Source organism: Aplidium turbinatum, chromosome 7 (assembly GCF_918807975.1).
Source record: "Aplidium turbinatum chromosome 7, kaAplTurb1.1, whole genome shotgun sequence".
Taxonomy (NCBI): Eukaryota; Metazoa; Chordata; class Ascidiacea; order Aplousobranchia; family Polyclinidae; genus Aplidium; species Aplidium turbinatum.
Window position 1 is genome coordinate 17,585,199 of NC_137478.1, and position 16,986 is coordinate 17,602,184.

The 16,986-nt window shown below is 37.6% G+C and overlaps 1 protein-coding gene across 1 annotated transcript in view; it reads right to left on the minus strand.

Annotated features, from left to right (window-relative positions):
• Nucleotides 1-16,986, minus strand: part of LOC145774883 (1-phosphatidylinositol 4,5-bisphosphate phosphodiesterase beta-1-like) — a 208,413-nt gene that overhangs the window by 40,395 nt on the left and 151,032 nt on the right. Inside the window, exons 25-30 of the mRNA XM_082586214.1 lie at nt 15,660-15,772; nt 15,335-15,428; nt 14,546-14,667; nt 11,914-11,990; nt 7,083-7,233; nt 966-1,052 (exon numbers count right to left, since the gene is read on the minus strand). Of these exons, the coding sequence (XP_082442340.1) occupies nt 966-1,052; nt 7,083-7,233; nt 11,914-11,990; nt 14,546-14,667; nt 15,335-15,428; nt 15,660-15,772 (644 nt within the window). The remainder of the gene's footprint in view (nt 1-965; nt 1,053-7,082; nt 7,234-11,913; nt 11,991-14,545; nt 14,668-15,334; nt 15,429-15,659; nt 15,773-16,986) is intronic.

Consider the following 16,986-nt stretch of genomic DNA (forward strand, 5'->3'; position numbering starts at 1 on the left):
CGCGGCACACTTACAAGAGAAGAAAAGTTGCTTTAAAGAATTTTTTTATCGTGTTAATGCTATGGATGTGCTTGTTTATAACAATATATAGGCTAAGAATGAAACGAGGTTGCATTGTTGACAAACATACCCGCATTTCATCGTCAATTCCAAGCAGTTTCTCTCGTTTACAGCTTTCAATTTCAGTCAAAACAGAAAAGCCATGTTCACATAGCCATTAAGATGCAAATGGCAATATAATTTTGATTGCTTTTGCACGGATCATAAAATAGAATTTGGAAGCAGACAGCCAAAACTCATTCAAATTTTTTTGTGGAAACAGCGTTTAAAAAAATGGGTTATTTCGTAAATCAATGAGCTGTTCTTCTGCAGAAAGATTGCTTGATTCATTGCTTCCAAATGGTGGGAAGTAATGTTAGCAATAGCTAACATAGCAGCTAAGCAGCCCAATAGCGACGCGGCAATTACCCTGCTGTATCGGCAATGCCATAATTGGTTTCATCATCACATGTGCTTATTAATCATCTATTGAAGCAGATAAAGCGCTTTTAAGTTGCATATTATGCTTGTCTGCATGGCTTATTTTAAATGTTTATACAGTTATTATCCAAAATTTCAAATAGATTCGTGGCACACTTGAGAATCTGTGCGGCATACTAGAGTGCCACGGCATACAATTTGGGAATCACTGATATAAACTATCTACTATTTGTACTAGCGATTTTGACTGCTGTCGAGCTTAGCAGATCGAATTACAGTCAAACTTTGGGCTTGCACGCTGGCATAGCCAAGTATATACATAGGCCGCCATGATGCAATTTTATAACCAAATGGAGTTGGTAAACTTTAAACCTGTATTCTATGCAACTGAAACCAATCTGGACGTTAAAACTGCAAGAATTGAAGACCACAGTCGCTACTATTTTTTCTATCAATTCAAAACGAACGTAGACCACACAACTTACTTCCTTCTTGTATTTTTCTATGGCGCTGAAAGTTTCTTCTTGCTGACATTTCACTTCATTTTCGCGATCTATTTGTTTTTCTTTCAACTAAAAACAAATCAATAAATGCGTCTGAAGTAACAAAATTAGTACATTTGTCGATATCATGAGCAGTACAATATGGAAATGTACTCGCTGTCTGCTACGACTTCTCTACACGCCTTGTTAACACATCCATTTAAAATGGAGTAATTGCATCAATTAGCAGCAACCTCACATCACTGGACAACAATTTTTTAGAAAAAAATTGTTTATCATAATTTTAGAGTGGTTTTGTATGTTTTTTTGGGTCGCTGATTTGAAAAATGGTGTTAAAAATTTTGTCATGTCAATGGTTCTGTCACAAATTATAATTTTTATGAAATCATCATTTCAAGTTGATATGTATCACAAATAGCTCTTACCTAGCGCAAAAATCGAGTACCACATCTAAAAAAACAACATGAGACAAACAGTGTGGACACCTGATCAAAAATGCACATTGGAAAGAGTCTTTCGTTTGTATGTTGTGTCAACTTCCAGTAACAAACTCCAAATGGAATCTACCATCATAAATTCATCCCACCTATCTTGGTAGCTTTTTCTATAACTTAAATGTCTTGATGAAATCGTTGACCATGCTCCTTGCTTAAATCACCCAAGTTATTACGGAAAAAGTCTAAATGAGAATGCAAATAGTGCAATTTTAAGGACATGCGACATTCAAACTTTTTGGTAGATTTTAATCAAAGCTAACACCACCATAACACGATCTACTCTTCTATAGTTACCAAGAAATCTTTCCAATGTTGTCATTCGAACTGTTTTCCAAAGCAGTCACTGGTTCCTCCAGTTCTATTGATGCCAATATTTGCTTGTTTGGGGTTCAACAAATATCCTTGTTCCGGAGGCTCATTTGCCTTACATGCCCACGTCTCTCACATTTAGGCATAAATTGTTGTGCTCATGTTTAGGCATAATATTGTCAATAGAGTCAAATATATTGTCGAAAGACATAAATCAATTTCAGCAAGCCAACAAAGAAATTAAAAACGTACACACAAACATATGAATAGGTATGGTAGCTTCTCCTTATTCTTCAGCTTGCTTAAGTGTCTGCCATAAACTTGCGCTTAAGAGATCTACGAGAGTGAACTGCAAAAGCATCATCGCGTTTAATAGACCACAAATAGTCAGCTAGCATGGTGGCATCCCATCTCCCTTGATATCTGACTTCCATCTCACTAATTTCTTGATGAGATCGCTCTCCTTGCTCATCACTCAAATCGCTCCTTGCTCATCACTCAAATCGCCAAGATTATCAGGAAAGTTGTCTAGATGATTGTGCAGAAAATGAAGCTTGGTGTTCATGTTAACACCAATATCCTGGAGTCTTCTGAGTAAGTTAGCCACGAGCTCTTTGTAATTGGATGCCTTTTTATTTGCCAAAAAATTCTTAACAACTTTCACAAAAGCATCCCAGGCACTCAGTCCTTTTTCATTCACGAAAGATGAGAAGTTTGGATCATTAATTAATTTTCTGATTTGAGGCCCATCAAATATGCCGGCTTTTAACTTTTCAATAACTGTTAATCCTGGAAATTTTGTGCAAATATATCTGAAAAAATTTCCCTCTTTATCGAGTGCTTTTAAAAATTGCTTCATGATACCCAATTTAAAAATAATATGAAGAGGAGTAACACAATTTTTGGTCGTTCCACCAAAGAGTGAGCTTGAACATTTTTCTCGCTAGGAATTACTTCACTTCTCATAGGCCAATTTTTCCTTTTCCACTGCTGATGTCTTGTCCTGCTGTCCCACAAACAGAAAAAAAAACAAGGAAACTTTGTGTATCCATCTTGCATTCCAAGCAGAAATCGAACCATTTTCAAATCAACGCAAATGATTCAATTGTGTTCATAGTATGAAATTTTCCAAAACAAACTTGACTTCGTTATACTTTTCTTTGATTGTTGAATGTCCAAGTGGTACAGATCCACATTCCACAAGCATTTCCATTATGCAGTAAAACACATTTTAGACTTCGTTCACAGCTGTCAATAAACAGTCGCCAATCTTGAGGATTGTATTCTGCTACACCAAGCTTTTTAAGAAGACCTTCCACATAGGTACAATATACAACATCATTTTACTGAGAAAAATAGGGCAAAATTCGACATGGCGTTTCCGATAAAAAGTGATTGCCGTACCTGGTTCCAACATAATTTTTTCTTTGAGTCTTGAAGACCGTAACTCAGAAGATTCCTTTGATAAATTTAAATCTCTCGCCAAGTCATTGAGTTCTCTCTGAGAAAAAAAGTTGACGAGGTAAAATAGCAAGAAGAAATTCGCTTTCAGCAAGGGTGGAGTCGCTGTCAGTGGAAGCTTGCTCGTCTTCGCTGTCAGGATGTAAATCCAATTGTAACAACCCTTCAAAAACAAGAAGTTCTTCACTGTGTAGCACTGGCCTAATTGCTGAAGCTAGGTTTGGATATTGTAAGGAAGTCTTATTTTTCCTGGTTATGCCTTTTATGTTTACTGCACAAAAGTAGCAGTCGCTATTATGATTTTTTGGTTCACGCCACACCATTGGAACAGCAAACCTTAAATCTTTTGTTCGTCCATTGACGTAAATGTTCTTTGCAAGTTTTGAAAACAATATGGGGGAAGCCCAAGACTTATCTTGATCCCCCAACTTCACTTTAAAGTAAGCAAGATAAGCACGCTTTACAAAATCATCGATTGGTTTTCTGTTAGGCTCCAGTGTGTAATCATCACAGATGTAGCAGAAAATATTTGTGTTATTTAGACAACGTCGTCTAGATGTTGTAGCCATAAGCGCGCTAGATTCCCCCCAAAAAACTTTGAAACTGATAAACTCAATTTCAGAAAATGCGCAGTAATGAATTTGACAATTTCTCATTTTCTTTACAACTTTCTTAACAGCTAACTTCGTTTGTACTGATTAATAACACTAAATTCAAATCAAGCAATTCATTGCTTTAGCTTGTCTTCAAAAACCTAATAGCCTATATTCATAAAAAACAATTAGGTATGAACTTTGACAAAGACTCAGAGCCAGGCTAGCCAACACCTGCCCTGAAGAAAAGCTTGAATGAAGTCCTTCTCAAATGAAACAACTTTTCGATTGTAGTTTCTCATACTTTTATAAGTGTCTACTTGCAGAGTAATCATTTCACATCCAACAGTAGTAGGCTACTGTTACAACAGTTAAGAACACTGATGGATGGAAGATGACAACTATCCAACATATTTCTGAAAAAAGCATTATACTGTCTTGATTTGCATGTACCAGCATTTAACACAGAAAACAATTGTCTTGGCATTGTCTGCTTTCATTGTTTGTTTAATAATGTAATGCAAGAGTAATAATAAAGGTTGTACTCCCATAATGACAGCATTAAAACGTATTGTATTTGTGCTACTTTGTAGGACAATTGTAAAAAAGTCAAAATCACTGCAACTTAAAAAGTTTATCTGATGGATAAAGTTAAAACTGATTGCATTTTCGGAATCAGCGCCCCAAAGTTAGTCTAAATCAGTTCAAAAACTGCCAGCACCAAAAATTGTGTCACCCAGTGTAATTAACGATACAACTTCAAACAACTGTATTTAACAAATGGTAGACAATTTTTGAGTAATAAACATATAATATTATTGTCAAATGTAGTTATTACTATCTGAAGCCTTTACAAATTGTTTCACCTAACGGATCATCAGAAGGTCTTATTCATTTGAATAAGACCTTCTGATGATCCGTTAGGTGAAACAATTTGTAAAGGCTTCAGATAGTAATAACTACATTTGATTTAATTCGCTCTGCTTTGCCTTTTTGCTTGGCATTGAGCACTTTTTGTAGTATTAATAGTTTTCATTGTTTTAATATTATTGTCAAATAAATTAACTTCAGGAAAACAAGTGTTACTCAATGTGTCCTCCATTTGCGTCGATAACAAGTCGGAGACGCTTCGAAAAGGACCTGCAAGAGTCACGAATAACTCTTTGAGGTATTTAGGTTCATTCTTTTTCCAGATTGGCTTTCAGCGCTTCCAAACTTTGGTGGTTTTTAGTTGAAACCTTGCTCTCCAGGTAAGACCAGATGCCAAAGTCTAGGGGGTTCAGGTCTGTGGATGAAGGAGGTCATTCGGCCTTGGAAATAAAGAACAGCACATTAACTGAAAGCTAGTTTTGCGTTCTCTTAGCTCCATGTGAAGGGGTAGAATCTTGTTGGAATGACCAATTACGTTTTTTGAAGTGTTTTTTAGCCCAAGGCAACAATGAACCCTCAAGAATATCATTTAGGTAGTTTTCTTGGTTCAATTTCACTCCTTAGTCCACAAAAATCAATGGAATCCTTTCTGATTCGTTGACTGCGCCCACACCATCATTGATGCCGCCCCTTGTCTCCGAGTGACTACCCGGGTTTCCAATTCCATGTTACCATCTCTTGACCAAACACGATCATTCCTACTGTTAAAATGATGCTGGACATCAAATTTCTTCTCATCGCTGAACACAAGGTTTGGCAGCGTGCCTCTTCATTCAATGCGTGAGAGCAGAATTCTGGCTCTGAAAAAACGTTTCTAAATAGTATCGGCATTTAGCAGCTGTTTCTTCGTGTGTTTAAATGGGCTCATCTTCAAATCCTTCTTCTTCTTCGTTTGAACCTTCTTCGCCACTCCAAGGGTCGAGGGGCTCTGCCTTTTACCACCCTTGGGCAGTGGCGGCGACGCGGTCTAGATGTTTGGGCAGGTGTCGAGCAGCCATTCAATTGATTTGTCATCCAGTTCACGCAGACCACGCACACCATTTGGCGCATGGTAGATGGCGCAATTACAAATGGTGTGGTCTACGGTTTGTTCCTCCTTGCCACACTCACAAATCGCGGATGGAGCCATCCCCCATTTGTGCATGTTCGAGCGGAATAGTCCGACGCCAGTACGCAGGCGGTTGAGCCGCACCCAGGCCTTCCTTGGCAAATGCATTCCGGTTGGGTGGTTGCTGGTGTCGGAGATGAAACTTTGGAGTCTTGAGGAGTTCTTCTTCCACTCCGAGCTCCATTGGTGGTCCGCCCAGGTAGCCGCACTGATGGATTGGTCTTCAGCAGTTTTCATCAGGAGTTGTGCGGCACGTACAAATGGGTGTCTCGATTTCAGTCGCTGAGGTTTCTCGTTCACAGACTCATAGAGACTTGAGTAGAGCAAGTGGTTGGGGTTCGTAGCGCAACGAGAAAGAGACAGGATAGCTTCTTCGCGACGAAGCTCAGCTGGTTGGATGCCTGCAAGGACAGGGAGATTTTCCGATGGTGTAGGTCGCAGGCATCCTGTCACGATACGCAAGGCGTCATTTATGGCAGTGTCGATTTGATGGCAGTGGGCACTGCGGCAAATCCTTCTTGAAAACCGTGAACATGGTTCCATAGGCCACGTTCGCCTCCTTTGCCAGTTTTTGAATTGGAACTCTTGTAACATTAATTATAGATAACTCTGTCTGTATAATTGGTTCGAGTGTAGATAAGACGTTCAAAGATTTTAAAGGGGATGCAAAGAAGAGATATAGGTTGATAGCTCTTCCGATCCTCTTGTGGCTTACTTATGAGGCTTAGGGATCGTGACTACTTTGGCTCGTCAACCATGCAATTTGGGTCACTGGGCCACTTCATTTGTTTTTCTAAAAATCTAAACCATTGACACTGGACAAAACTAGCACCAAATTCGGCATCAGCAACCTCAAAATCAAAAACATATGGAACACTGAATTTGATAAACAAGAAATTGTTGTGACACATCACAATCTCAAAACAGCCACCAGTACAGAAATTACTTAAATTACGTATTGTCTGATGGAGTAATAAACACAAAAGGAATTAAAAAGGACAGCACCATCATATGTGTAAGATAGGAATAAGGTAAGTGTGGGTCATAATTGTTGCATCATTTGATGAAAAAACAACCAAGTCTCTTCTTCAATGACAAACATAACACAGCTCTCGTATCAAGTTTGTAACGTTTACGCAAGTTCAACGTTACGACACACAGTTTGCCGTCACATGAGCTAAGTAACTACACGGCCACCTACCATCGAGCGGTCCCGAATACAGTCTCCAATATGCGCAGCATTGATTGCCTTCTTCTTGGATTCCAACTCTTCTCGGCTTAAAGTAGTTGGGAGGAGTTTAATTTTCTGCTCCTTCTCAACATCTTTCGACTTTTGCATTGAAGCTTGCTCCCTGATAGAATAGAGATAAATCGTCACGAATAGAGATATCAAGAATAGAGATAAATCATAGAGATAGCTCGTGGTGACAGATAAATGCTAAAAATTACACACAAGCCATGCACAGTGCGCACAATGCAATGTTCTGTTGATCTTTAGTGATGTGACTTTCAACAGAGCCTGATTTACACAATTGTGGAAACCTTTACCTTTCGACTGAGAAAGCTTCTTTGCAAGCTTAATCCTGGCAGTTATGTGCAGGCTATACCTTGAGACTTTGAACTACTGATGCAGGCCCGGTCACGGAAACTATCAGAGTGAAGTTTCCGCTTGTTGCTGAATTGTTGTTGTCTGTGAACTATTCAATTCACTTGAGGATTAATTCTGGTCCTGTATAATCAAAATTGGCTGATGATGATGCCGCCGCATGGAGAGCTGTCCTTGAAATGTGTTGTGCTCAAACGCACATCCAAGTGTCAGCATCTCTTGATTAAATAACATGATGCGTTCTACTGGTGAAAATTAAGCTAAACTATCACAAGATGTATAAAGTGACCATCTGCTTTTATTCGGATGTTTCGTCAATCAGACACGACTGACTTCTTCAAGGGGCTAGACCAGGTAGTGATTACCTGTCTAGCATGGCAAAACACAGGATCATGTTTCTGAAATCAACTAAATATGCGATATGAAAATTCAACTTCTAGACCAAAAATTATCGCGCGCAAACTTTGAACTAGAAAAAAGGGTGTAAATGATAACGATCAACAAAAAACTAAATAACGACAGAGAAGAGTGAGCGCCGAACGGCATAAGTCATGATGAATCAAATTGTGTACGCACTACTTCACAGTTTACAATCAGCACGAGAACAATTTAAAAAACTTCAAATAAGCACTTACAATAATTTTTTGCAGATAGCAGGAAATGAGATGCCATCATTGTGATTCATTACATGACGCTTTTGATTGATAAACTAACTTTCAGAAAACATTCGCTTTTTATAACCACTTTCAACTTTTAGAATTGCTCCAAGTTATTTTATGATCTGAAGTTAGGCGATGCGGAAAATCACAATGTTTTATCCTACTCTTTCCTTGATTGGGCACAACAAAACGCGCAAACATTTAAATAAACATCCATTTCCCAAACAAAAAAATGAGATCATCAAACGACGATGGTTAAAGCGCGCATGAGCACTTCAATGGAAATTTCCGATTTAACGGTATCCAGTAATAAAATGGTTTACTGGGAATCACTGCAACCGAAAACATAACTTCATATTGCCATCCTTAATTATTGCGCATCAGAGCCAATGTCAGTGTTTTTAGTCTAAGCACATATCCGAAGCTGTCAGCGTTGAGCTTAAATACGATTTCAGTCTGAGGGTAAAAACTAGGATAACCTTGTTTCAGTGATTTTAGTTGGAATTTTTGATACTAGCAATTGCTTATTATTGTTTTCCAGTAATTTAGAACAGTCAACTTTTTACCCAAGGATTCACAGAACCATGGAATGCACAGTAACCTGCTAAGCGAAGGATGCATTAAACAAAAGTACTTTCAGACGCCTATAATTTTCTTTAGCAAAAATGATAACTAGCCCACAGTAGTCGTCGACCAATAACCAAAGTTTACCTGTTCAAAACTGGACTATATTTTTCAAATTGCACAAAATCGTTTTAAAGTAATTTGTACAGGGTCATCAATGATTAACGTTACAAAAGATCCAATTCAAAACCTGGCAAAGGAGGCAAATGTGGCCTATGGAATCATGTTCACAGTTCTCAAGAAGGATTTGAAGATGAGCCCATTCAAACACACGAAGAAACAGTTGCTAAATGCCAATACCATTGAGAAACGTCTTTCCAAAGCCAAAATTCTGCTCTCACGCATTGAAGGAAGAGGCACGTTGCCAAACCTTGTGTTCAGCGAAGAGAAGAAATTTGATGTCCATTGTCCAGCATCATTTTAACAGTCAGATTGATCATGTTTGATTAAGAGATGGTAACATGGAATTGGAAACCCGGGTAGTCACTCGGAGACAAGGGGCGGCATCAGCGATGGTGTGGGCCGCAGTCAACGAATCAGGAAGGAGTCCATTGGTTTTTGTGGACTAAGGAGTGAAATTGAACCAAGAAAACTACCTAAATGATATTCTTGAGGGTTCATTGTTGCCTTGGGCAAAGAAACACTTCAAAAAACGTAATTGGTCATTCCAACAAAATTCTACCTCTTCACATGGAGCTAAGAGAATGCAAAACTGGCTTTCAGCCAATGTGCCGTTCTTTATTTCCAAGGCAGAATGACCTCCTTCATCCAGACCTGAACCCCCTAGACTTTGGCATCTGGTCTTACCTGGAGAGCAAGGTTTCAACTAAAAACCACCAAAGTTTGGAAGCGATAAAAGCCAATCTGGAAAAAGAATGAACCTAAATACCTCAAAGAGTTATTCGTGACTCTTGCAGGTCCTTTTCGAAGCGCCTCCGACTTGTTATCGACGCAAATGGAGAACACATTGAGTAAAACTTGTTTTCCTAAATATTTATTTATTTGACAATAATATTATATGTTTATTACTGTCACAATCAATGGGCAAGGCCTCGCGATGGACTGCTTTGTGTCTTCAACGAGCGTGTTGTTTTGATTGTAAAATTCTGGTGCGATGTGTTATTATCGGTTATGACCTGAAGTAACCTTTGATCGCAAATCGTTGTTATGTAACGTAATTCTACATCATTCTGTAAGATGCGAACCTCAAACATTCTGTTGTTTTCACAATTGCCAATATCGTTTGTCATGATGTCACAAGGATGTTTACCAATGCATCTCTGATTGCGAAATCATTATTATGCAATGTATTTTCTAGAATCGTTTTCCCTACGTGACAATCTAGAAACTTCGGCTTGTTTACGATTTAATGCAACTTGACAGAACCATTAGTCCTATGACGTAACCTTCTCGAAGTTACTATACCGAAAAACCTTCTATAAATAGTGGTGTAATTTGCGTAATGATTATTATTAGGGGAGTTGTGTTAGGAGAGTTGATTATTGAGTTGATTATGAGAATTGTGTTATGAGTTGTGGATTGGTAAAAGGTGCAGAAAGTATTGTTGATCGAAAGTTGAAGTATTGAATACGAGTAAAGCAAAGTTGATGCTAATATAATTTCTGATTGAAAGTAGAATCGTATGAAAAGCTGTGAGTGGACACGTTAAACTCGATCAAAAGTCGCAAGCGTTGGAATCTATTTCTGTTTACTGTTACTGTTACTTTGATTAATTGCTGGAAGTGGTGAACCATTCGTTGGGGTCCTTCAAGCGTTTTCATTATCATTTCACCAGTAGAACTTATTCGACATTTAATTGACTGCTTTTCGGTTATAACCCATTAAACTACGTCATTGAACCTTTCCAAGTCTTTTTCCTGGTAAGAGATAGAAAGAAAGCGTGACAATTACTCAAAAATTGTCTACCATTTTTTAAATACAGTTGTTTGAAGTTGTAACGTTAATTATTGATGACCCTGTAATTAGAATTCACATTAAAAATAAATTACAGGTTTACAAAAATATATTACTAGGCATTTGAAAACAAGAAAACTTAGAAAAACATCGAGTACACCTCAGAAATATATAGCTTCAAGTGCTGCTATCCTGTAATTTCTTTTCAGGCTCTAAGTTCGACATATGAGATTTGATCAAATTTGCATAGATGATCAAATTTACAAACACTATGATGGTTTGATGAGTGGGTAATAAAATCGCTTTAAATTAATTTTGGGATAGTTTTGCATAGGCAACTATTGGATTACCTCTACTGCAAAATAACAATTCTGCCGAAAAGTTTGAAAACACCTAACACTTTTGTTTGACACACCTTTGCTTTGCAGGTAGTTGGGTGTTCCGTACTTCTGTGAAGCACTGTTTTACTTTTAAGTTTAATTACAATACATCAAAGAAAATAATTTATTTTGTAAATAGCGGATTCCATAATAGAGTTTCCTTTGTGTAACAATCCTTAAACAAAGTGTAACAAGTTGTAGACGACGGTGTTGCCAATCAAATAGTTGCGACAAGCAAGCCCAGTACTCAGAGAGGCCAACCAATTGTATAGTCTTGTAACTTTGCCAATTATCGTTTATACGATCTCAAATTTTTAGGCGTTTTTCTTTTTAGATGAAATGCCATACAATAGCATAGAAAAAGTATTTTGTGTACTGGAGTATGCTAGAACATAGTCGAATAAGACTGTGCAGCGTGCATTTGCGCAACTACTTGGAAGAAAAGGGCCAGATCCTTTTACCCTGCTGCACAAGCAACCTTCTTGTTCTAACTTTTTATGCCCTGTCCAAATCTGCTTTCTATCTGGCCCTTTTCTTCCAAACAGTTGCGCAAATGCACGCTGCACAGTCTTATTCGACTGTGTTCTAGCATACTCCAGTACACAAAATGTTTTTTCAACGCTATTGTATGGCATTTCTACATCTAAAAAGAAAAACGCCTGACAATTAAAAAATGAAATTTTATGTTGTATCTGTACATACTGTTAAAATTTGAGATCGTATGAACGATAATTGGAAAACTTACAAGACTGTACATAATGATGTCAAATTTTTTGAAACATCCTGTACATGTCGTCTTGTTTCACCATCAAAACAAATAATTCTAGTTCACAAGTTTCGATTACTTACATTTTTGATTTCTCGGCTAGTCGTTCCAGCTCCAACTTCTGATGTTGCTTCACTATAAGCTCGAATTTGTGAATAAACTAAATAAGAAAACACAGTGCAAGGTCAACGCTATAAGAAATTGGAAAAGTACACAACGTTTAAGGCAACCACGTACAAGTACAATGTACACTTTATGCCAGTGGTTCTCAACCGAGGATCCGCGGACTTCTTGGGTCTGCAAAGCGTTTTTAAGGCGACTGTAAAAGTTTCCGAATTTGCAGCATAATTGACAAATTGCAAAATTCAAAAATTTGTTGTGCTTTATTTGTGTATTACAGTGATTTTCAAACTGTGCATGGCGACACGCAGGTGCGCTGTTTGAAATTTTAAAGGGCTTCGTAGTCTCGGTTTCCTAACTAAAAGAATTTCATAAAAAAAGTGTTACATCTTTTGTAAGGCTATGCATGGCCACCTGAAGATGCGGCCTGACTTGTCACATTTTGCAGATTTTGATTACAGCTACTGCTAGTGCTTAACTGACATTTTTTGAGATGTTTTTACTTTTTGCAGTTTCCTAATGACAAAAAACTTTTTCGCTGCCTTGGGGAAGCAGTAGCAAATGAGAAAAAGTAAGTTGAAAAACGCAAAATCAGACTGTTATTGAAAATTAACAGTCTGACTAAAATCTTCGAAATCAAATTTTCTTTGTTTTTCAACATGTGAGGATGTTAAAACCTATTGTGTTATCTGGGGAAAAGAATAAAGAAAGCGTAAAAATCTAATTTTTAGGAAATATTATTTAAATGTTCGCCCAAAGTTAGAAAAACCTGAAAATTTCTGCAAAATGTGACAAATCAGGTCGTATCTTTAGGTGGCCATGGGCTATGTATGTTAAACTTAATTCTTTTGAGACAGCAGTTTGTTGATCAATGCTTAATTTAGAAATGGAAACGTTTAGTCAGCAGCTTATTAGCACTCACAGTTTTACCATGACTGTGATGACAACAAAATATTAATTATTACAAATGAAAAAAAATTGAGAAACTTTTTGTGAAGGTCGTAAACATTCTATTAATTTTCGATATAAGTTGAAGAAAAGCATTAGGTTAAATTAGCATATGATAGAGTACTGATTTCTGAAGCTGTGTGCCAACATAAGGCCTAGCTATGTTATCAATCGTAACCCTACATGCGTTGTGAGTTTAGCAAGACGTTTGTTTCCGGTAGGAGACTCGATATACTAAAATTTCAAGTCATTATGTTTAGGGTTCCGTGACTGTTTCAAAAGCACCAAAGGGGTCCGCTAAGACAAAAAGGATGAGAACCACTGTTCTATGCATTTCATCAAAGGAACGAAGAAGCTTCAAGATCAAGCTGCGCTGGTTCGACTCTCGGGGTGTGCGCTTGAGCAACGCATGTCAAGGACTGCTCTCCATTCAGCGGCATCAAATGGATGGAATAATTTCCCGGCAACAACACTTCAATTATCGGAAACTTCACTCTGTCAATCTCGGTGACCGGGCCTGCGTCAGTGATTCAAAGCCTCTACAAGTATGCGAAACTGCCGGGATTAAGCTCTGCAAGAAGCTTTCCCAGTCCGAGGATAAAGATTCAATCAATCAAGGTTACGCTAAAGCAACTGTTCAAAGTCAAGTTTACACACATAATGTGATGTGACTACTGCCTTCCATTTATCACAGGGGTTCCCAACCTGGGGGCAATGGCCCCCTAGTGGGCCATGAGCCTTTTTCAAAGGGGCCATGGAAAAATTTGAAAAATAATAATTTTTTTAATTTATTCTCTCTAAGTCCACTCCAACACTATATAACAAAAGAAATAAATTAAAATTTAATAAAAATACTAGTAGGCTACATTTTGCCCAAATCTTTTTGAAATAGTCTTTAAATTTTCGGTTGCTTCAAAAATAATATAAGATTTCTATGTAAAGTTATAAACAGTTGCGGCTGCTGTGAGACTAATAAACATAACTTGAGTTTTTCCATTAAAATGACGTTTCTTAATTTTTTCAAAAGACTGAAAAAAATAGGGGGCCATTGATTTTTCAAAATTTTCAAAGGGGGCCACGGTGTAAAAAAGGTTGGGAACCCCTGATTTATCAAGTGGTCATTTTGCTCGAAAGCAATTTACAGTAAAGGACGGCAGCAACAGGGTGCTCTATCTTCGTTGCAATTAGGTTACAACTAAACCTTTGAACAAGCAATTTTCCAAATTGAAAGTGATATCTTCGTATACACTAAACCGCATTGGAGATCCCGGATGCGCAGCTTTTTACAAGGCGAAGCTACATTCTCACCATCACAATACAACATTTTGGAGATTTGTTTTAGGTAAACGAAAATATATTTAATTATTACTAAGTAATTACCCAACTATAGCAAGATTTTTTAGAAATAAAGCTCAAATAATTTAAGCGAGCGTGTCGTTTCAAGAAAACATTAAAGTTATTGCAAATACAACGAGTTCTTTCACTTCTATTTCTAAAGCATAAAAATAACTGCTGATGCTTTGCAGTAGCAGTATATTTTGAAGATCAATTGAGGAATTCAAGATGTGTTTTGATCTGGCAAAACGACCTAGTCACTGACAGCCATGATAATTAGGTTGTTCAATCGTTAAATCGAAATAATCTTACACCAGATATCTCGTTGAATTGCAAGTCTCTTTCAATTTTGAACTGCTCCTTGAGTAATTTGATTAGTTCCTCCCTTTTTTCTTCGTTGCTCTGCGCAGGACTCATGTTGATGTTGCACTCCACTGGTCACATATCAACAAGATCAATATTGCAAACATTAATAGGATTTACCCAGCTGAAGCGTCCAAGCCATAACAAAGAAATTTACCCAACATGCACGCTGTTAATTAATTTTATCATTTATGTAACCCTGCTATGGTTTGACGACGTGATTTCGTTAACGCATTCTATTAGGAAGAAAGTTTAATGATTTATCTTTCATCAGGCTTAAATTTGAAAACATCATGGCTACTAAGGCTTGCAAGATATCTTCGATGGTAAGAAACAAGAAATTTAAAAACAAACTGTAGCTATAAATAATAATGATGCATAAGTTACGTAGCAAGGTATACTGCAGCCGATAGCGGTTGATAAATTTCCGTAACTTTACAATCTTAAAAGCGGAGTTTGCGCAAGATAATATGAATTATTACACAACTATTCATATCCACTATCCAGGTTCGTTGTGTTTTGGCAGCAGTAAAATGTTTCTCGTTTGAGACAAATCACAGGATAGCGTTTACTTTTTCCAACCAATTCGTCTCAATGCAGTGTAGATTTTCCACCTGGCCTGATTTGCACCTCATGCTACACGACCGGTTGAAACCACACGCACGCTATTTCGGTCTATGCAACAAATTCAGCAAGAGAAAACCCACATCTGCGAGAGAGAATATTTATTGCCATTACCTGGGCTTTTCTTCTTTGTGAGGTTTTTGAAAGCGTTAAGCACAGATGGGCGTCGAATGTCGCCAAATAATATGCGATAGCAGTTGGAGAATGACTGCAACACAATAACAAATTTATGACGTTGATACAATAAGAATATGAAAGCTATTATTTCATCGGCTCAACGGTACCAGCTCTGGCAACATCATTGTAACCAAACGGTGAGATTATTTTAACTAAACAGATAAGTTTAAAAGATTTCAATGCGAAGAAATCACGCAATTCCACTAAAAATAGTTTTGGTTAGAAACATAGTGGTGCTCGTTGCCAAGTCAGTGTGTCTTACTTTGAAATGTTCCAGCCGCAACTTATTAAGACTTCGATCGTACGACTTTTCAAGCTTGATGAATGGTTTGTTTTGTTTGATGTCGTCCAGCGTTTGAGCTTCAAAGGTTTCCACTGAAAAACAAGCAAAAAAGCACATGATAGAGATACAACTAAAATAACAGCGTACACTGATGGCTCACAACTTGCAATGATTCGATCATGTACAGTGTACACAAGCTGAAAATGACGCACTGTCTAAAACAAGAGTTCTTTATTCAGAAGTTTAATGTCATGTTTTAGCTTGACTATTACACCCTTGCACACTATGAAGGGCCGATGTGTTGTTTCATGGTGCACATTTATAGAATTTCGACAGAAAATACTTCCAAAAGCTGGTGAGCGGATTGGAGCATTTTTTCTGTGATCTTGATAGATTGATGAGTCAATGCAACCTTGTGGAGCCCTTGCAATTTCAAAACGACGCATCAAGCCGTCGCGACGACTCATTAAGGAACCTCTGGCGTACGCATTGAAAAGATCTAGGCACTAGATAAATGTGTTTTTATGGAATTAGTCTGTTTTCATTTTCAGTGTTATTAAATACGTATAAATTTAATAGCACTGAAGATGAAATTGTTTGATTTTTGAAACGTGTGGTGAACATGAGTTTAGTACCGTATATACGTTTTAGGCTCTTTAATTTTTTATTAGATTGACCTGGCGTTTCAACCATTTTATACCTTAGTCTGTTTCGTCTTTGGAAAATTCTACTGAAGTATTGTTAACCGGCTCGATAGCACAGTAGATAGATTATATCTACGTCTGAATAAGTAAGCAAGGGTTCAATACCCTGTCAGGCAACTCCAAATACTTTTCGAAAAGTGGTACTGAATCTTATTCCTAACTTGCACTCAGCAATGGAATGAAATTGTACATGGGGCACCTAGGTAATAATAGGTATGGATGCGCGGACACTGCCTGCTTTGTAAAGGTTTAAGAACAACGCGTATTTGTCATATTAAACCTGTTCTTGCAGTGTTTCCCATTTAACCATGAGAAATCAAAAAATGGCAACCATTTTGGTCTCAGATGATGAAATACCCTGCCTCAACATTTTCATTTTTACCAAAATCACCTATTTTTAACCTGTGAAGGCATGATCCTGACGGCGGAACTCTTTGTTCCAACTAAAAATACTTTCATCTAATGCCTTACTGATGGCTCACAAGTGAAAATCAAGTGAACTCAAAAGTGAACTTTGGGATGTTTCGCATGATTTTGAGAAGTGTGAGGGATTTGGAAGATTAGGAAGCAGCATTTCGCGCCACTACTAGTAAAAAGCAATT